We start from the raw sequence: 22,855 nt of genomic DNA on the forward strand, positions 1-22,855 counted from the left end.
GTGGATAAATACTAAGAAAAGATAAGTCTGCGGTAGCACCATGTGAATAAGAACCACACATACTCACAAAGGAGATTTATTCACATGGTGCTACCGCGAACTTATCCTGTCTTACCATACCTGATGAAATGTTGCACTAAGTACAAGGTAAGTTGTTTTCAGACAGTCTCCTGACGATAGTCTTCTGATGTAGGGCACAGCATACACTGCGAAAAAAACTGCAGTGTTAAATTTACACCATTGGTGTCTATATAGGACCATCGGGTGTTAAATTTTACTGGTGTTGTCCTATATAGATACCGAATGGTGTTAAATTAACACTACAGTTTTTGCAGTGTACTGTCCGAAAAGTTTAGTACCTTCCTGTTCTTTTCAGAAGCACACGTACTCCCAACTGAGAGATTTTGCCTCATTTTGCCACAATTTACCTTGTTATTACCAATTCATGGTACATGCAACAAAATAATCATACACATAACAGGATAACGGGTCACTAAACTCCCAAATACATGGTTATAAGCAAATTAATCCCGGTGAATTAATCCAGTAATATCCTCATAATAATGGTAAGACTAAGTGTTGAATATACATGCACTTTATCAGGCATTGCCGGTAATTGATTATACAGAGGCCAATAAGGACAAGTAGTGACAAGTCCCAGTAATTGCTAAAGGAAACAAAAGTTGCTAAACAGCCGCCATTATATGCAGCTTAAATGTCATAAAAGAAAAATGTGTTGGGTATTACTTGGCACATTATAGTATGCACTTTGCTTAGGCCTAAATAGCGCCATTTATTTACTGCGAGAGGTGTTTACAAAGTAAGCAGAGATTGTTCTCAAATTGTCAAGTGTTGTCTCTCTGGCGTATTGAGAGGATCGCTTGCAGTGTCTCAGACGGCTGTGGTATTTTCTTCCACTTACACCACAGCATCGGCCGGAGTACCTTCTTAAACTGCGGGTGTTTGACTCCGTAAATGATGGGATTAACACAACTGTTGCAGATCAAGATGGTAGCGCCGTACAGAGCGAACACATCACTGTTAGCAAAGAAGAGTGAGATGTAGTACGGCGAGATGCAGAGTGTGAACGCGCAGAAGACCCAAAAGAGGTTCTTGGTAATCTGGAGCTGCTGACGGCTGATTTTGCGCTTTCTTGCGGCACCTTTACGCTCCTCGCGTTCCTCGAGAACCTCAGCTGAAGTACCGGTAGTTGATATGGATGTCATACTGGTTGCACTGGGCTGTACGGCATCAGTGGCTGTGTCCTTGTTCTGTGTCTTGGAGAGTTGTTTGCTGAAGTGTCGCCTGACATGGATATAGATTACGACATAGCTGACGACGACAGTGATCATAGGGATCGGGTAGAATCCGATGGTTTGGGCCAGGTTGTAGTCATCAGCACGAGGATGTAAGTCATCATCTGTACAGGTATCGTCTCTGAGATCAAGACCTAAGCTACCCACACCGATAGTGAGTGGAAAGATGATAACGAAGATCGGGATGAACCAGGATAGAGCTACAATGTATGCCATCTTGCGAGGTGAGAAGATGCGATTGTAGGTGGCCAGTCGGCAAGTTATCTTGACAAGACGATTCAATGCAATGAAAGCTAGGTTGTACAGGCTAACTCCTAGACCGGTGTGCCACATGAACGCCGCTATTTGGCACGGGATCTCGCTAGCCAGAGGCCAGGTACCATTACTCAGCAAAGCCACGCTTGACCAAGGCAGAGACAAGCAAGTCCACAGATCAGCCACACTCAGGTTGACCACCAGGACATTAGTAGTCGTCCGGACGTGCTTACTGAGAATCGCAGCTAGAATAACCATAGCGTTGCCTGTTATACCCAACACAGCTACGATGACCCACGCGCAGGCTGCAAACACCAAAACGCCGTATGGGTGAAGTTCAGAAGTTGGCTCACTGGTGGAGGAAGTGGTTACATTTTGATCTTCAAAATTCTGTGCCATGGTGGAGTTCAAATGATCAGGGTTTGGTAAAGTGTTAACGACACTGGGCCGTCAGTCTTAGGCCTATTGTTTCACCAGTCGTACGTTATAATGCCGTCGACAACGGAACGAACTGTTTGGGGCAAACCAAGTGCGAAAATACAAGTCCATGCCAAAACCAATTCAGACTTGGCCTGAAGCTGTCTCGTCATACCACAGCCAAGTCATCAAGAAAATGTACAGTTTGTCACACTGAACGAGAAAACCATCGAGGAAATAAGTGTTGCCGGTCACGACAGCCAGCATTTCGAAACAAAACAAAAAGAACCGTGTAGGCGTCGCAAATTTTATTCCGAGTGTAGGCCTATTTAGGTTTTTTTTATTGCCGCATAATAAATGTAATATATCGTGTCCCGTATATTCGTTATTATCATTGACTATCCACTTGAAAAGGTAAACCAAACATGATTAAAACGATCAACGTCAGACACAAATCAACATATTATTGGAATTTCCCTTATTTCCCATCATCGGGTGACAAACAGACAAAAAGGAAGGGTATTTGCTATATTAAAATGGCAGTTTACCTAATGTGCACAAAGCCCCGAAACCGATCCGGCCGCTAATGCAATGACATGCATTACATAGTTGATAATTTGAAAACTAAAACTTACTTCCTCTTTTAAGTTCTCCCTAATAATCGGCCAAAGTCCACGCCGTGTAATTGTTTTCAAACAATTGTTTTAGGCTTAATTGCTGTATTTCAAAGAGCTTTGTCAACAGAGCTAAGCACAGAAACCTCTCAGTCGAAATGAGTTTCTTGCTAAATTTTCAAAGGTTCTCCTCACCCTATAAGTTCCAGTTTCAGTTTGGTAGTCGTAGATACAGGGGAAAAAACGGAAACTTGCAGTGCGAATCAATGAGGACCCCTCCAATCCCACCCTATATAGTCTGATTCCAATATCACCCGTTGTCCATCCAACGCAGCTTTCTCCGTATCCAACGTCTGATATCATCTGAGCAATGCAGATTATATGCGACTCCGCGCGCCAGCCAATCGGAGTCGATTTTTAAAACTGTGACGTATTTCGAGCAGAAATAATGGAGTAAGTTGTTGATTGCAGGGACGTACATCCCGCGGGAGATAGGGGTATACCCCCGCACTTTTCGACCAGGGGGTGGGCTATTGAATCATCCCCCACTTCTTCGTGATGATAAAACAAAATTGGGGATTTCGATGTATTTTAGAACATCCCGATAACCAACATGTTTTCAATTGCACTGAAAAGGGGAGAAAAAGTACAAAAGCTTTTAAAATACACCGTTTTAACGTAAGCGCCAGTATACATATTGATATACATCTATATCCTGAAACTATTACACATACTAGTGCAATTGGTGTCCAGTCCCCCCCCCCCCCATTCGCTTTTAAAATTGCCGGGGCCAGGCATTTTTTTTAAAGGATTTTGGTCATCCCTCATCCCCTCTACTCGCCGGCACAGATTTACGCCACTGGATGATTGGTCAATTTTGCTGATTTTGTTGTAATATAACAACCGTACGGGTTACGGAAAACCCCATACGTGGAGGGCGCCCGCCGAATGGTCAGAATCTGAAGGTCAAGATGACGGTCAAGTTTTGCATAATTACTGACCTAATCGGCTCGCGTAGACTTCCGTAGAATTGAAGACAAGTCTTTAGAAATCTGTGTTTTGTCTATACTCGCTGTGTATCATGTTTACATTAATTCCTAGCCTCTGCATGTCCAACGACTTGACAAGTAATACATTTGGACGGTTATTCACTCATGCGCACAGCGAATTGCATACACACTACGTTTTCATAGAGATGGCCAAATGATAACCAATCAGAGTTCTCCACTCAATTTGTAGGAAGCTAAGGTGTAGTTGAAAGCTGACATGTTACCTCAAGATGCAGCCCATCAGCTTATGCTCCGCGGAACACCAGAGACTAATGCATCTACGGTCAATCCGTATCTGTCTGTGTCAGCCGTATGTCAAATCCTCACTTGATTTATGTAATGACTTTGCTGCCGGTAAACTTTGCCTCTCCCCATACACTTATTCGGTCAAGACACTGCAGGATCGCTACCTACATCTCCGTGACTGGCCACTGCCTCCGGTTGATAAAGCTTGAGCTAATTGGCTCAGATCACGTCGAAATCATCGCTCAAGATAACCTATTAGGTTCGGCCCTATTGGGGCACCGGAAGTCAATCTCAAAAAGTTGGGTTGGATTCTCCGTGAATCAGCTAGCATATTCAATGAAAAGGGTGGTAATAAAGTTGCTTGAGACATCCGACCTGATGAGACACGTTGAGAAACTCGCAAGTGGATTTGGTTCCATGTATTGACGAGGATAATGCTGTTCGCTCTAAGCATGATCAACAAGCAGTGCAACTCCGGGCAGAAAAGGAAACCCCTTTACATAAGTGAGGATTTTGCGCTATGTTACATCCCCCTGATGAGCTGATGACACCAAGTTTCATGCTTCAAAGGAAGCTGTTCTTTCGACCCTGGGTAGTTTAAGTAATGCGCCTGGCAACATAATCTCAGCTGACCATGGCAGAAAAACACACCGAACTGATGCAGAAGCTAGTTGATGTCACGTCAAAATTCTAGCAGGAGAAGATTCTGCAGACGAACCTTTGTGTACTGCTGCGTTTCCGGTAACATACCCAGCGTCGTAGTAGATCTCTCTCTTGTAGCACATTTAGAGGGGTGTGATCTTTTGATAAAACGATGACTCAGAAACCGTTTATTGGATTAAACTGAAGCCACAGGTCAGTCGTGGGGGGGGGGGGAGGGGGTAAGCACTGCCACTTCCAGATAGGGTCCATCCTTGCATGCTTATAATTCTGCTTACGAATAAGAAATAGCGCCCTCTGTCAGTATCTCATCTCCACAAAAAAAATATATTTTACCGCTTTATCTGCATGTGGACCACGCTGAAGTATTTTGCATTATTAAATGATTTTTTCTTTCTTTTTGTCCACCTACCTCTCCCCTCTTCCCGTCCAACTTAATCTCAGCCAGTGAAATCCATTTTCTTTTTGCACTTTTGTTAAAAAAAAAACACCTAGTTTCTGATGAATGAACATTGTATGTACCCAGCATCAAATTAAAAACGCGCCCTCTTGTTGTATGATCTGGTGGTATTTTATCTATCCAGGCTGCGTAATTGTTATTCTGAGGATAGTTAGGGCCGAATCATCAATAATTCAGTACTTTCGATAATAAATAATGTTTATTCATGAGAACAGAACAATGACATCAACAACATTGATTTTATTCAGTCTACAAGTTACATTCAAGCCATTTTAAGAACGCTTGTCGTCTAGCTATCACACACGGCAGCCTATAGTGGATAGCGAGATGAGCTATGACCCAAAGATCTCTCGTTCGAATCCACGTCGTCGATGCTCATTTTCATCGACTATTTTCCTTCTTCAAATTTATAGTTGGGATAATTTGAATTTAAAAAGGGCAAAGAGAACAAAAAGCTATGTCTTGCAATGATTCAAAGGAAAACCGAATTATTCATGACATTGGCCCTAGCAGTCCTGGGAAAAAAGACTCACGCATCCAGCCTCAGATTCAAACAACGCCCTCTTGTGGTATGGTCTGGTGGCGTTCATCAAAAGCGGGAGTCGTTATATAATTCCCCAAAGTTAACTCCATGTTTTCAATGAGATATCCGTCAAGGTTGAGATCACGCGTAGCTAAAATTACATGGGATCTTAAAATTCAAAACACGTTTATTGCACCAATACATTATCACAAATTACTGCACAAATGTACAAGACTGAAACTTTGTAGTCTTCTCCCAAGACTGGATCTTGGAGTTTGTTCCCATGCGTTAAAACGTTTGATTTTGCCAGGGCGCTAGAAGTAGCTCTCCGTATAATAAATCAAGCCTAGTCTGATGGAATAACATTGACACTGGACCCATTGACACTGGATCCATTGACGACTCGACTCTGGACAACTTAAATTCTTTTTCAAACACACATTGTCAAGGGGTGCATAACTATGTTCCCCAATACCGATGTTCCCTATTACCGATGTTCCCAAAATCCTTACCATAATAATTACCCTAACCCAAACCCTAACCCTAACCCTTATCCTAAGGATTTCGGGGAACATCAGTATTGGGAAACACAGGTATTGGGGAACATCGGGTAGACCCCTTGTCAAGAGCTCTCAGGATATGTGTAATGGGCAGTGGATATTTGTGCACAAGTCCATTACTTGTGCACAAGGTGGACTCTGTGATGTCTAGCAGATTTTCGCAAAAAGTGAAAAACGGATTATATTTTTTTTATGTAAACAAACTCTTCATATACACAGTCAAAGAGAAATACGAATTTTAACACATTAGTCCTCAGTTAATTATAATAGTTTTTGTAATGAGCAAGTCAGTTGAATATCTGTCCAGGAATGTTTAAAAGAAAAGGATAATTTATTAAGCCTTTAGTCATTTATTGATCAACCCCTTTGTGTATCGGCCCTACACATACAATGAGTAATAATGTGAATCCAGGTGAGTTGTGAAACATTACAACCTTACAGCAGAATGAACATCGCAAACCCATGCAAATCGGTTAATTTCACATCAAATCATGCATAGTTGTTAACACAGGCGAGGATCCAGCGGGGGGTGGGGGGTCAACCCCCAGTTCTGTAAAAACAAAAATCATCGAAATTCCTAACAAAATAATGCAACCCCCCCCCCCCTCCTGCGACACTAATATAATGTCCGCCTGTCCACACAATACGGACAGAGCCAGCTTGGTTAGGGTGTATTTGTACACTATTCTGTAATATAATGTGAATAATCGTCGGATTTGAAAAGCGCCCCTATTGAAATTAGACCAGGGTCCATCACTGCATGCTTATAATTCTGCCTACGATTAAGAAATAGCGCCCTCTTTCAGAATTCTTCATCTTCACTTAACATATCCACCAAAATATATTTTACCGCTTTATCTGCATGTGGACCACGCTGAAGGATTTTTAATTATTAAACAATGTTTTTCTTTCTTTTTGTCCACCTTCCTCTCCCCTCTTCCCGTTCAACTTAATCGCAGGCACTGAAATCTATTTTCTTTTTGAACTTTTGTTGTCCAAAACACCAGTTTCTGATGAATGAACATTGTATGTACCCAGCATTAAATTAGGTAAGCGCCCTCTTGTTTGATGATTTGGTGGTATTTTATCTATCGAGGCTGCGTAATTGTTATTGAGGATAATTAGGGCCAAATCATCAATAATTCAGTACTTTCGATAATAAATCATGTTTATTCATGAGAACAGAACAATGACATTAACAACATTGATTTTATTCAGTCTACAAGATACATTCAAGCCATTTTAAGAACGGTTGTCGTCTAGCTATCACACACGGCAGCCCATAGTGGATAGCGAGATGAGCTATGACACACAGATCCCTGGTTCGAATGCACGTCGTCGATGCTCATTTTCATAGACTATTTTCCTCCTTCAAATTTATCGCTGGGATAATTTGAATTTAAAGGGCAAAGAGAACAAAAAGCTATGTCTTGCAATGATTCAAAGGAAAAACTTAATCATTCATGACATTGCCGCCAATCGACATAGGAAAAAAAAATACGCATCCAGCCTCAGATTCAAATAACGCCCTCTTGTGGAATGGTCTTGTGGCGTTCGCCAAAAGCTGGAGTCGTTTTTTAAAATTCTATAGTTTGTTCCCATGCGTCAAAACGTGTGATTTTGCACGGTTAAAACGCCACGGCGCTTGATATTACTGTCAGCATAATAAATCAAATCCAGTCTGGTGGAATAACATTGACATGGGAAATTCCTGGATCTGCTTCATATTGTTGATCGCACCCTTTACCGCTGTGGTGGCTTGATCGATCACGCTTGCCATTAGGGGACCCAAATCCAAATTCAGTATTGGGGATTTTGGAACTTAACTCAGGAAATTCCTGCCAATACTCCCATTCCAAGATTGGATTTGATATATCTTGTTGATAGCGCCCTCTACTGCTGCGGTGGCCCTTTCGTGACTGCCAGGGATCGGCTGCATTAGGGAACACAAACTATAAAATAGGAAGGAGGCAAACTGATATTATTGACACAAATTTGGGCTGTCTGGATGCAAAGGTTCAAGTAGCAGCAAACAGAAATGATGTCTTGTTGACATACTCGCATGAACATCCAGGCTATTGGGGTAGAGGTCGCACAACTTTGAAGTAATCTTGATACTTTAGTCTTGGATGTGTAGAAGGCAAGTGAAAACCTAATCAAAAACGAGGTGCATTGAAAACACTTTTGATATAAAATAAAAACAATGAATACGAGAGTGATTATACAATCGATTGACCTACGCAAAGTTTTCCCTTGATCACAGTGATTTTAAAATCCGCCAATAAAGACTTATTGAATAACGACGGGGCTGTTTGAATGTGTTTCATGACATTTTATTTTGTTTCATTAAAACGATTCATTTCCCAATTACCAGGTGACACAGAAACCAACAATAGGGTTTCCTAAAAAAAAAAGTTATTCCAGAAAACAATGTTAACGAGCGTCATCTTTTGAATCCCCCTCAATTAATCTTTCATCAAAAAATGTTGTGTTTATTATTAGTATTATTATGAATTTTAACACATTAGGACCTAGGGAATTATTGTGATAACAAAATTTAAAGCCCACGAATGAGAATGTGGAAATTTGTCGCAAGTCTCTTGTCTCCATGGTGTCATGCAGTACGCTTCAACCAACTCTTGTGTTTTTTTTTCGCCTTTATACTGAATCTCTAAATTTAGTGGGCATTATAATGATGTTCGACCTGCCTTAAAAGTTTGAAGTAAATTGCCCGAAATTAACATCAAGAAGGGGCCTAAGAGGCCGTTTTTCAAGTTGAACACAGTAAAGGGTTTAAACCTGCGATCCCCGAAATACCGTTCGGGTGCTCCACCAACTGCACTACCTAAACCATGCTGGTAATTTTGTTTTCGTTCACCCTTTAAAATTATTTCAATGAACCTAGTCATTTCCCCTTTGTGTTTATTTCTGAAAACTTGTAATGAAAATCAAGTTCATGATTGAATGGATTGTGTTAAGATAGCCAGTAATAAATCAATTGGTAAGTTGACCTTGGTGGCCTATGAAGTTGGACAGGGTACTAAAACAGACTGCAAAAAAATCTGCAAGTCAGTTGGTTTACATATATTGATGTGGAGATCTGGGAATTCCCCTTACGTACGTGTCATAAGCTTGATGACGTTATTGACTCGTGGTTACTTTAATAGTGCGTTCGGAAACAACATAGTTACAACAAAAACGTTCTTACAATTTCTCAAACTTTATTCCTAGTATTTAATTGGGCATGCGTAAGTTTGCAGAATACATTTATATTCTTCTCATAATATTAAATCATTCCAGAAATGTGATATTTTACTAAAGTAAATCTTGTTTTTGTGCTTCTGAGTGCTGCGGACTTCTTCAGGCTTTTCCGGAAGTAAGTGGCCTACGTGCAGGATTTGCACGTCCTTTTTTTCTTTTTCTTCGGACCATGCTGTTGTATTTCAGTTGAACCAAAGTCACATCAAAGACCCTTCTTTGGCGAACTAAAACCTGAAGGCCCGTATCTGAACAGCCCACCAACTGGAGTGAAGTGCTGCATAGCTGCTTTTGAAGTCATTTCAGCTAAGATTTGAAGACGTCGAGTTTATTTATATTTCTATTGAAATATTGTATTTCAACTGAGCTTCATCACTCATCAATAAATCAACCAAATCAACTAATGACAGAAACCGATGAGAAGTATCTGATGATTGACCATGCTTAATGATTGCCTCCCATCCTCCTTAACTGATGGACGAGTCGAGCCCTATGATTAAGACAGTAGGGCCGACCACTATATTGACATTTACAGACATCACACTAGAGTTAAAACATTTGTTTAATTGCCTTATTTTAACTAACACAAAACCTTAGTCCTGCTTTCTTACTGAATAAACCCTAGATAAATAAAATGGACTATATTCACAATCACATCTTCTCTCATAATTAGCTTAAAATAGTCAGTATGTCGATAATCTATGAACACTTTTCTTAGAACAATAGAGAACAAGAAAAGCCTCCGTGCATTACCTTTACAATTGCTGGAAGCAAACATATATTACTTAACGTTGGGTGATATTTTTGTTATAGTACTTAACGTTTGGTACTAATTATAGTTCTTAACGTTGGATAATAATTATGTTGACATTTATATGAGTGTAGAATAGGTCTGATTTGAAAACCAATGACAATCTACCACCCAAAATACCAGTCCTAATTATTTTGCCTATTGGCCACTCTTTCTATAGCCCTGTCTGTGCCCGTAGAGGGAGGAGGCAAACACAACATTACTGACACAAATTTAGGCTACTGGGATAGATGTGGATGCATTTAATTAAAGTAGCGTTTAGTTTGGGCTTGGATATGGGATGGGAAGACACCTATAATCAACAAATAAATATGTTATTCCCTCATTGAAGAATATGAACTGTTTTTAATAATAACAGTCTCTTGAGCCCCCCCCCCCAAAAGGTTTCAAACAATGTATATTAATCAGATGTATATTTTGTTAAAATCCAGATTCATGATGGTATAGACTGTGTTCAGATATCCAGTAATAAATAAATTAGCATGTTCATAAGTATCGACTGTAAAGTGGGATTGCAAGGGGTAGTAGCTATAGGCTACATGGAAAAAAATGTGTTATTGAAATTGACAGACAAAGGTCTGCCGCACCCATCACACTAGTACTAAACTATTTGTTTACCGTCTAATTTGAACTAACACAAAACCTTAACCCAGCTTATTTTGCCAACAAATACTAGTCAATAAAATGGATCTTTTATAATCGTATCTTGTAAATATCTGACAAATGAACAGTAAGTAATGATTATTTTTAATCTGCATGCGTGTACTCGGTGAACAACTTTAAATGAAACAAGCAAGAACCCTAAAAAGGGCTGGGTTATTTTGACCATCTCACAACCGGGGGGGGGGAATTCCGCCCCTCCCCCCAAGATATCGGCGATTGGTGACGAAAAATTATGAAACTTGAAACATTCATATAATAACTTATCATATAAATACCCAGGACATTTCATGGCTATAGGTCAAAGGCTTTCGTGGCTATCGGGTGGCATGGGTGGCTTGTGCGTAAAGCGTTCGCCTCTCACCAAGGTGACCACGGTTCGAATCCTGGCCGCGGATCGCATGTGAGTAGAGTTGTGCGTTGGTTCTCTCCTGTGCCACGAGGGTTTTTCTCCGGGCCCTCCGGTTTTCCTCCCTCGGGAAAAATCAAACACTTTCAATCTCAGGCTGTGCTCCGTGGTCGTATATGGGTCGATGTGGCCGGCAGCCTTAGGCGCCTTTACGTGCCAGCATCCCAACCGTTGTAGCCGCGTCCTTCGCAATTCAGCATACCAGCTGCAAGTAAGGATGATTAGCCTCCCAAATTATAAAGGGTTTTGGATTTATGGCTAAATAACCATGCATTTGCACGAATGGTAATTCTGCTTTGTGCACACTCCGTATACGGGGAAATTCAGTTTTCACGGCGCATAGCGCCCAAAAATGTTTCGCTGCGCGGTAACCCGTCGTCCAATTTCATGTTTTGGTATCAAAAGATGGGCAAGACTCCAGACTGAAAAGTCAGAACAGCTTTTTTTTTTGAAAGGCTATCGCGGATAGGGTTAATAGCAAACAACAGAATTTTGATTTTCATTGATTTCTTTTGACCCACCCACACACAATTTCGAGAGAACATTTGTTCGTTATCTTTGATTATTCTAAAGGCCCCTTGGGCAATATTTATTACATTTTAAAATGACAAGCGCACCACTCAAACCACAAGCCCTAATGATTGCTTGCCTATTGTCTTTTCTGTACTAGCTACTGTCTCTGCTCTTTGAGTAGGGGAAGGCAAACATATTATTGACATTAATTCAGGCTCTCAGGATAGACATTGAGGCATTAGAATAGAGTAGCGTTTTGTTTTCGACATGGATGTTGACAGACCGAATAATACCAATAAAAAATTGAGCTCTTGAGCGAGGCACTTTACCATTATTGCTTCGTCCTTAGGATGGGACGTAAAGCCGTAGGTCACGTGTGTTGTGTAATGCACGTTAAAGAACTCAGTAACACTTGTCGCTAAGAGGAGGGGTTTGCCCCGGTGTTTCTGGCATTGACAGCAATATACGCCGCAGCACCTAGCAAGAGAGGTGCTACATAATGGGTCTCATATGTTCATATACTTTATTTACCTGTCTTTGGTTGCATTCTCTCATGTGCTTTGTATCCTTTGGAAAAGACGCTATATAAATACGGTTATTATTATTACTGAAATTAAACGGATACATTTCCGTTGGAGCTGACTTTTTTGCTGTATAAAGGGGTCAATTTAAAAAAAACCCAAAAAAACAAGTCTTACTTTTTTATTTTTATTTTATTTTAATTTTTTTTTAGAGGGGGCGGGTATTTATTAGTACTTATGGAGAAAGGGAACGATAATTCTCGACTACAATAGTAATCAGCCTAGCGATCGATCTGATGGCGATAAAACACCTCACTATCGGAGGGTACCTATAATTACTTGAAAACGATCAAAAGCAGTTACAAGTAACCTCACAATAATTTTGATTCTTGACTTATTTTGTTAAATGCTAAATTTAGTATGACTTTTTTCACAAACACATCCAAAGAAACGTGTGAAACTGCACTATTTTAACACTGGTGCGTTTAGGACAGGAGTCAACATTTCTCTTTTTTTTTTTTTTGAGACAGCCTCAGTACTTCACCCAGATATTCTGATCACCATTGCATAAAGCTATGCCTGTGACTTTGCCAATTAATTGAAAACACCCTTGTCGATCTTTTTTTTTTTTTTACTTTTGAGACAGCCTCAGTACTTCACCCAGATATTCTGATCACCATTGCATAAAGCTATGCCTGTGACTTTGCCAATTAAATGAAAACACCCTTGTCGATCTTTTTAGAGTTTGAGTCAATATTTGCCTTTTTAAAACTCTTTTGAGACAGCCTCACCATTTTACTTACATAGTTTTATCACCAGTCAATAATGCTCTGTGACCTTTACATTGTCAATCACCTGATACCATAAACCATGCATAGGGGTTAAAGTTAAATTGTACTATTTTAGCAATGATATATATGTTTACCCCCCCCCCCCCTGTCGTTCTTTTTCATGACGAGAGTTCGAGTCAGTATTTGCCTTTTATTTTTTTTATTTTTTTTCCGAGACACTGCCAATCACCTGATAGCACGCACCATGCATTAGCGGTAAAGTGTAAAAAGTCAAAGGAACCTACAATTCCGACTTAAATCTCTGTTATCTCAGTAAATTGTAGAAGCCAGGTTGGTCCTGACGTACATTACAATAAAGTAATTGTAAAGATAAAACTTACGGATTTGCGTCAACAGTTTAACATTTAACCAGGGCAAATATTGCAGTCAGGTATCACATAACGAATAATGATGTTAAGTTTCGTATAATCACCCAAGTACCTCCATGAGACAAATTGGAGGCCTTGTGAAATCCATGAATACTGACCTTTCTTATTCAATCCAACAAACAGAAGATATGAACAAAATATGTAAACAACTTTAAAAGGCCGAATAACGGTGGTCTCTGAAAATTTGTTGCAAGTCAACTTCGTCTCCAAGGTGTCGAGCAGATCTTGAAAAGTGTTTACGTCCATTTTGGGGAGATAACATAAAAAAGAGGCCCGGGTAACCATTGTTAGAGTTAAACAAAGAAATTGATTGGAGCGGGTTTGAAGCTGCGACTTCAGGATACCGTCGAGGCGCTATACCAAATGAGCTATCCAACGCCGCTTTGGTTAGCTTTAAATAAATTGAATCTAGTCAGTTTCCCTTTGTGGTTTCTCTCTGGAAATCACGATTTTGTTTCATGTGGTTCATAAATTATTACTGAACTCATTTGTAATTTGATACCTAGTGGAGTCTTCATAATGGTGGGGGGATTCTAAGATCCCGGCCAATAAGTGACAAACAATTATGAAGCTCCGTACATACATAGAATGACTTATCATGGACACACCCAAGATGTTGCATGGATATAGGATAAAGAGTGTAGCGGCCAAACTCAGATAGATTTCTTATTTTTGTTTTGCCAAGTGAGGGCGCTGTTGCGGGAATACGGGAGCTAAGCAAAAAGCAACATGGCTTCAGCTCAATCATGTCAATGACGACAGAATTTGCAACCTGTGGAATTCTTCGCCCAAAGCATTAACTGGCCAAGGTTTATTAAACGTCAATCTGTGCCTATACCTGAGCCTGACAAGTGTACGACTACCAAAACTGTCAGAAGTTGTACAAGACAATAAAATCTTCTGGATCTGCGCACAGCATATTTTCGTCAGTAATCTTTGGCAGATTCATCATTGACGTTTACTACCAGGATGGATAAAGGGGCAGAAGACCTTACCACGCAAGGAGCTACATGTCATGACCATGAGAAAGTTGACATGGACAGTGAAGATACTGCTTTACATGAATCATCGAGGGCAAGAATGCACACAGAAAAGGGACTTGCCTACCAAAAGGACATGAAAGCAAAGCGCGTGTCACAGCTGTTCAGGCAAATAAAGTCGAAAACTGAAAGGCTTGAACTTCTCATGAATGAAAAGCATGACCAAGGTGAAGTACGCGCTGAATATAAGGAATGGATGTCAACTTACGAGGACTTGCTCAAAGAGAACAGCGAGTACTGTACTTTGCTGTCCAAGGAAGAATTACAGGAGTATCTGGACAACAGTTGGGACAGTAGAGATACCTACCTGAAGAACTTCAAGGTGTATTACTCCAACTGGGAAACGGTCCGGTCACAGAAGGAGCAAGATGTCGGAGTTCCACGCCAACGCCATGGCACCACTGACAGCGAAAACCTGACAAGCATATCACGCATCAGTGGAAGGGGCTCAAGAGCTTCCATTGCCAGCGCTGTATCATCGGCATGACTCAAGGCGGAGCAGGAGAAAGCGGCTTTGGAGGCAAGAATGAAGGCACTCAAGAGGAGACGAGAGATAGAGATGGCCAAGTTGAAATTGAGGTTGGAAGAAGAGGAGCTGAATTTGACCACAGAACTGGAAATTGTTCATGCCAAGGAAAGAGTTTTGGACAGTTTTGAATTACAATCAAATGCTGTTTCAATTAGAGATTCAAATTCAGTTAAGCAGTTGAATAATGAAACTGTGTCCATTGTAGCACAACCCAATAACCAGTCACACTTGGTAGACCAGACAAATAGTGGTCAATCTGCACTAAATGTGAATGCACATAGTTTTACACCAGAAAGTCATAACCAAAGTAGTAGTTTACAAGTACATGGTAAACAAAGTTGTAATAGTTCATCATGCCATAGTGTACCAGTGCCATTGCATGTCAATAATGACCATTCTGTTTCAGCTCAAGGTGACAAGCACTGTGACAGCAACCGAAGTGAAACTGGCATGTCAGGTGACAACGCTCTTCTTGCAGTTGTCAGACAACTAAAAAGGCCTACTCCTGAGATCAAGCGGTTTAGTGGGGAACCAGTCGACTACCGGAAATTCATCCGGCAGTTCAACACTAAAGTGGCAGTACATACTGATAATGACGATGAGCGAATGAGCTACTTGGAGCAGTTCACTACTGGAGAGGCATATAAAGTTGTCTCAGGTTTCAGCCATCTTCCTGCTGAGCAAGGATACCCTGCAGCTCTAAAAGAATTGGCATCTAGATATGGAGACGTACATCTCATGGCCCACTCCTTCATCAAGAAAGCACTCGATTGGCCATGTGTTCGTCCGGACAACCCGAAGGCACTTGATGACTTCTCAATTCTGCTGGTTGAGTGTGAAAATGCTGTAAAATGCATTCAAGCAGTGAAGGTCCTCGAGTACCCCGACAACATGAGGAAGTTGGTGGGTAAACTACCATTCTATCTTCATGACAGGTGGAGAAATGTTGTTCGGCAGACTTCAGACAAAGGCGAGACTGTCCAATTTAGCCAACTGGTTCGATTTGTAAAGATGGAGGCAAAGAAGGTGATGGATCCCATGTACGGCAGAGAGGCACTGAGCCAAGATATAAAAGGCACAGGGGCAAAGGTCGTCACCAAAAACACCAATCGTTCAAGGGGCAGCTTTGCAACCGAGGTTTCAAGTGGCCAATCCGAGCAGACGTGGCGTAGCAGAGAAGGAGACAACAGGTCGACAGCAGTAAAGTCTGGCAATGAAGTGAAGAACGTGTGCATATATTGCACTGACACAGGCCATCATACTGACAAGTGCAAGCGTCTGTCCAGTTTGCCTCTGTCTGAAAGAACAGAGTTTGCAAAATCCAAAGGTCTATGTTACGGATGTCTCAAGCGTGGTCACCAGAGTAAGGAGTGTCGCCATAGATCCACTTGTGACATTTGCAAACGTCGACATCCAACCTGCCTCCACGATGAGAACAGAGTTCCCAAGCCCGAGTCAAAGCCTAATCCAGATGGCAGCAGTGGGCAGTGTGCAAACTTTGCAAAGTATGCAGATGGTAATACGAGGGCCGGTCAGCAGGGTCAATGCACCATGGCAATTGTACCGGTTAAAGTCCGGCTGAGAGATGGTATCAAGGCTGTACCAACGTACGCATTCATGGATCCTGGAAGCACGGTTTCCTTCTGTAGTGAGAGTCTAGCCCGGCAGTTGGGAGCAAGTGGTCCATGTAAGTCCATTACATTGGACACCATGGGTAAGCCCTACTCCATGAAGACGTATCTCATCGACGGGCTGAAGGTCAGCGACTTAGACATGACGAACGAGATTGATCTTCCAGTCATGTATACCAAAGACACAATACCAGTTTCCCAGCACCATATTCCAAAGACTGATGACATCTCCAGGTGGGACCATCTTAAAGACATCAGCTTGCCTGAAATAGATGCAGACATTGGACTCCTGATTGGTAACAATGTGGCAGATGCCTACACCCCGTTTGATCTGAAAACTGGTCCAGCGGGTAGCCCTCATGCTGCAAGAACTATGCTCGGTTGGGTGGTTTGGAATGTGATGAGAGACGCTGAAGAAGTACAGAGTGACATAAGTTGTAGTTTCTCTGTAAACAAGGCTGAGGTCACAGCAGTAGCAGAGGTAGATCAGCTCAAGCATCTGGATAGATTAGTTAGAGAGACCATCAACATGGATTTCCCCGAGAGGCTCATTGACGACAAGAAAGAGCATTCTCAAGAAGACATCAGATTCTTGGCGTCGGTGAACAAGTCTATCACTCACAGAGATGGTCACTACTGTATTGGTCTACCTTTCAAAGCAGAAGATGTAAAGCTACCTGACAACAAGTCAATGGCATTGAAGCGCCTTGATAGCCTGAAACACAAACTACAGAGAAACAGTGAATTCGGCAGTGACTACAAAGAGTTCATGTTCAAGATTATGAGTGAAGGCTACGCCGAAAAGGTCCCACAAGAAGACCTACACCGGGCAGACGGCAAGGTGTGGTATATTCCGCATCATGCAGTTTATCATCCCCGCAAGCCCGATAAGATTAGAGTAGTCTTCGATTGTGCGGCTACGTACCTGGGTTCATCTTTGAACAACGTCTTACTCCAAGGACCAGATCTCACAAACAGTCTGATGGGTGTACTCCTGAGATTCCGTCAAGAGGAGATAGCTATGATGGGAGACATAGCCACAATGTTTTTCCAAGTAAGAGTTCCCAGTGAAGACCGTGACTGCCTCCGATTCTTCTGGTGGCCAAATGCCAATCTCAAAGAGCAGCCGGTTGCCTATCGTCTGAAAGTCCACCCATTCGGAGCAGTGTCGTCACCGAGTTGCTCAAGCTTTGCTCTTAAGCAAACTGTTGAGGATAATGTTGGTGACTACGGAGAGGCTTCATGTGAAGTAGTGAAGAGAAGTTTCTATGTAGACGACTGCCTTGTCTCGGTTGGTACAGAACAAGAAGCTGCTCATTTGATCCAGAGTACCACAGCCCTGTGCCAACAAGGCGGCTTTCATCTGACAAAGTGGGTGTCAAATAGCCATCAGGTTCTGCAGACGGTGCCAATAGAGGAACGGGCAAAAGACATCAGAGAGTTGTCGATGGAGAATCAGAACCTTCCCAATGAGCGAGCTCTGGGGGTTTATTGGTTTGTGGAATCAGACAGTTTGGGGTTCAAAGTCAACTTGCCCAAGCAACCTGCAACACGACGAGGAATACTATCTATCACAAGTTCAGTTTATGATCCTCTGGGCATCGCAGCTCCTTTCGTGTTGAAAGCCAAAATTCTCCTTCAGAGTCTTTGTCGACGAGACATAGGATGGGATGAAGAGATCCAGGGAGAAGATCTTAGAATCTGGAATCAGTGGCTCAGTGAGGTGAAAGACCTGTATCAGCTGAGGATCAGGAGATGCTACAAGCCTTCAGGGTTTGGGCAGGTTGTAAGCTGTCAGCTTCACATCTTTGCAGATGCTAGTGACGTAGGGTATGGTGTGGCTGCCTATCTCCGGCTTTGTGATGAATCTGGGCGCATCAGCTGTTCGCTTGTTACAGGCAAAGCAAGGGTTGCACCTTTAAAGAAGATGACTATCCCGCGTATGGAGTTGACAGCAGCAACCATCGCAGTTAGACTTGGCAAAGTGCTTACTCAAGAGCTGGACTGCGACATACACGGCACCTACTACTGGACAGACAGTATGACGGTATTGCGGTACCTCGCAAACGAGAGTTGTCGCTTCCAGACCTTTGTTGCAAATCGCATTGCAATAATCAGAGATGCCTCTTGCTTGCAGCAGTGGAAGTACGTGAATACCAAATTCAACCCTGCTGATTGCGCAACACGTGGTCAGTCAGTAAAAAGGTTTCTTCAGTGCTCCATGTGGTTTGAGGGTCCAGGCTTCCTGTCTCAGCCAGAAACAGAATGGCCTCAGCAAGATGCCGATCTTACCAAGCTACCAGATAATGATGTTGAGGTGAAGAAGACCGTGCTGATGACAGCAGAGACACCTATCAGTCCGGTTGACAGACTTCTGGAGCACTATTCAAATTGGACTAGGCTGAAACGGGCAGTTGCTTGGATATTGGTTGTGATGAAGCGCCTCCAAGATAGAGTAGCTGCAAGCGAGAGGTTGAAACAGGAGCCAGCACAGCAAGAGTTAGAACAGCAAGAACCCAATGCGTTGCACCGTTCACAGAAGCTCGAATCAGAGCAGAGCAGAGTTAAGCAAACTCTTTCATCAGGTGACAGAGAAAGTCTTAACCATACTCGACTTACCACAGAGAACCTTGAGGCTGCTGAGAGGGTTTTAGTGTACCATGTCCAGCAGAAACATTGGAAGGACGAAATCAAATTGCTCAACGAGACGGAGGGAAAACCATCCTCGGTAGTCAAGAAGTCTTCTTCATTGAGAAAGCTTGATCCTAAGCTGGTAGATGGACTTCTACGTGTTGGTGGTCGGATTGGTAGAGCAGATCTCGACTTTGAGTCCAGGCACCAGGTACTGATGCCAAGAGACTCACCTGTCTCCAGGCTTATTCTTCAGCATATACACAAGTCAGTTGGACACTTGGGCAAAAATTCCATCCTAGCAGAGCTTCGACGACATTACTGGATAATTGGAGCACCTTCTATCATCAAGGGTATCGTCTCGAGGTGTGTCACTTGCAGGAGATACCAAGCCCCGGCTGAGCAGCAGAAAATGGCCAGTCTGCCACGAGAGCGACTTGCGTTGAATGAACCTCCATTCAGCAAGGTTGGAATGGATTATTTTGGTCCCTTTGAGGTGAAACGTGGTAGAAGTATGGTGAAGAGGTACGGGGTCATATTCACTTGTTTGACTTCGCGAGCTGTCCACTTAGAGTTAGCGCATTCACTTGACACGGATTCATGCATCAATGCAATCCGCAGATTCAGTGCCCGTCGTGGATCATTAAAGAGCATTCTCTCTGACAATGGAACCAATTTGGTTGGCGCAGAACGTGAGATGCGTGAGCAGATGAGAACCTGGAACCAACAGAAAATCCATGACAACTTGCTACAGAAGGGCATATCCTGGCAATTTAATCCTCCAGCAGGATCACATTTTGGAGGAATATGGGAGCGTTTGATTAGAAGCGTCAGGAAGATCCTCTACTCTCTGATGCGAGAACAGCATGTTCATCTGAGTGATGAAGCTCTCCAAACTTTGTTGTGTGAGGTAGAAGCTATCATGAATGGACGACCACTTACCGAATGCCCTAACAGTCCCAACGACCTAGATGTCCTGACTCCGAATCATCTGCTTCTTCAACGGTCGGGCGAGAGTCTGCCTCCTGGGTTGTTTGACAAGCATGATAAATATCCTGTTAAGCAGTGGCGACAAGTTCAGTATTTCGCAGACCTCTTTTGGAACAGATGGTCGAAGGAGTACCTGCCTATGCTTCAAGAAAGGCAAAAATGGACCCACCCCAAGCGGAATGTGACTGTGGGAGACATTGTGTTGGTGGTTGACTCTTCGCCAAGAAACTCATGGGCGCTTGGCAGAGTACTTGAAGTTGTCAAGGACAAGAACGGATTTGTTAGAAGTGTCAAGTTGAAGACAAAAACTTCTACTTTAGTTCGCCCTGTAACAAAGCTTTGTCTTCTAGTTGAAGGCAGTGTTGAGTAGTTGTCAGTATTTACAGACATATTGTTATGCGTTGTATCCACCAAGATTTCAAGTGTTAGTTTAAAGATAATAGTAAAGTTTGACCTTGTTTATTGGTATTATGTAATTGCTTATTGATTAATAACCAATTAGAGGGCCGGTATGTAGCGGCCAAACTCAGATAGATTTCTTATTTTTGTTTTGCCAAGTGAGGGCGCTGTTGCGGGAATACGGGAGCTAAGCAAAAAGCAACATGGCTTCAGCTCAATCATGTCAATGACGACAGAATTTGCAACCTGTGGAATTCTTCGCCCAAAGCATTAACTGGCCAAGGTTTATTAAACGTCAATCTGTGCCTATACCTGAGCCTGACAAGTGTACGACTACCAAAACTGTCAGAAGTTGTACAAGACAATAAAATCTTCTGGATCTGCGCACAGCATATTTTCGTCAGTAATCTTTGGCAGATTCAAAGGGTTTTGGAATAATGGCTAATAAATTATGCATATTCACGATTGTTAATTTTGCTTTGTGCACACTATGTACATGGGGAAATTCAGTTTTCAGGGCGCGTAGCAGCTCTTTGTCCGAATTTTATGATTTTGGTGTCAAAAGATGCGCAAGACTAAAAAGTCAGTAGAGCTACGGTCTCAATTCTTTTTGTTAAGGTTGTCGTGGAGAAAGGTTCAAGTGGGGCGGAGGGGGGGGGGGGGGATTCCGCCCCGGCCCCTTTAGGGTAAATAGCAAACAACTGAATTTTGATTTGTATTGATTCCGTTTGACCCACAAAAACCTACAAAAACAAGCTAACTAACTTACTAACAAACAAAAGCAAAAAAAAAAAAATTGCTCCTTTGGTAATAATTATTACATTTGAAAACCAATGACAAGCCCACCACTCAAACCACAAACCCTAATGACTGCTTGCCCATTGTCCATTCTCTCCTAGCTACTGCCTCTGTTCTTAGAGAAGGGGGAAGCAAACATATTATTGGCTCTCAGAATAGACATTGGTGCATTAGAATGAAGTAGTGTTTTGGCTTGGACATGGATGTTGACAAATAATATCAATGACAAATTGAGCTCGTGCGCAAGGTACTTTACCATTACTGCTTCGTCGCGTCCTTCGGATGGTACGTAAAGCCGTAGGTCCCGTGTGTTGTGTAATGCACGTCAAAGAACCCAGTGACAGATACATTTTCGTTTGAGCTGACTTGTTTTGCTGTTTAAAGGGGTCAAAATATTTTTTTTTAAACCAGTCCGACCTTTTTTTGGGGGGGGGGGGTGGTATTTATTAGTGATTATGAAGAAAGGGAACTATAATTCTCAGAGAAAACAGTTGCGATCGATCTGATTGCGATAAAACTCACTTATGGGAGGGCACCTATAATTATTTGAAAACGATCAAAAGGAGTTACAAGTTACCTCACAATAATTTTTATTCTTGACTTTTTAGTTTAATGTTAAATTTAATTTTGCTTTTTTTCACAAACACATCAAAAGAAGCGTGTGAAACTGCACTTTTTTTAACACCGGTACGTATAGGACAGGAGTCAACATTTCTCTCTTTTTTTACTTTTGAGACAGCTTCTGTACTTCATCCAGATATTCTGATCATCATTCCATAAAGCCATGCGTGTGACTTTGACATTGTCAATCACCTGATAACACTTCTGTCGATCTTTATGGAGTTTGAGTCAATATTTGCCTTTTCTTAACTGTTTTGAGACAGCCTCAACACGCTACCTATACATTGTTGTCACCAGTCCATAATGCCCTGTGATTTTGACATTGCCAATCACCTGATACCATACACCATGCATAGTGGGTTAAATGTAAACTGCACTATTTCAGCAATATAATACAGGTGCATTTATCTCCCCTGACGATCATTTTCGAGTTTGAGTCAATATTTGCCTTTTAAAAACTCTTTTGAGACAGCTTCACCACTTTACTCAGATAGTTTTATCACCAGTCCATAATGCCCTGTGACATTGTCAATCACCTGATACCATACAACATGCAAAGGGGGTCAAATTAAACTGCACTATTTCAGAAATGATATAAATTTAACATCCCTATTGTTCTTTATGTGACGGGATTTCGAGTCAATATTTGCCTCTTAGCACGCACCATGAAATGGGGGTTACGTGCAAAAAGACAAAGGAACCTGCAATTTCGACTTAAATTCCTG

General features: G+C 42.0%; 2 protein-coding genes across 2 annotated transcripts; one reads left to right on the forward strand and one right to left on the reverse strand.

Annotated features, from left to right (window-relative positions):
* Positions 1-845: 845 nt before the first annotated feature.
* On the reverse strand, positions 846-4,682 carry LOC119724028 (G-protein coupled receptor moody-like). The gene is made up of 2 exons (XM_038194981.1): positions 4,648-4,682; positions 846-2,013 (listed from the first exon to the last, which is right to left on the reverse strand). Exons 1-2 carry the CDS (start codon positions 4,680-4,682, stop codon positions 846-848), a joined length of 1,203 nt encoding a protein of 400 aa, XP_038050909.1.
* A 10,332-nt stretch (positions 4,683-15,014) lies between these two features.
* LOC119724123 lies at positions 15,015-20,682 on the forward strand. Its single transcript, XM_038195078.1, has 2 exons — positions 15,015-15,051; positions 15,467-20,682. Exons 1-2 carry the CDS (start codon positions 15,015-15,017, stop codon positions 20,680-20,682), a joined length of 5,253 nt encoding a protein of 1,750 aa, XP_038051006.1.
* Positions 20,683-22,855: the final 2,173 nt, after the last annotated feature.

This window comes from Patiria miniata, unplaced genomic scaffold, assembly GCF_015706575.1.
Source record: "Patiria miniata isolate m_02_andy unplaced genomic scaffold, ASM1570657v1 HiC_scaffold_1, whole genome shotgun sequence".
In the NCBI taxonomy this organism is placed as follows: domain Eukaryota; kingdom Metazoa; phylum Echinodermata; class Asteroidea; order Valvatida; family Asterinidae; genus Patiria; species Patiria miniata.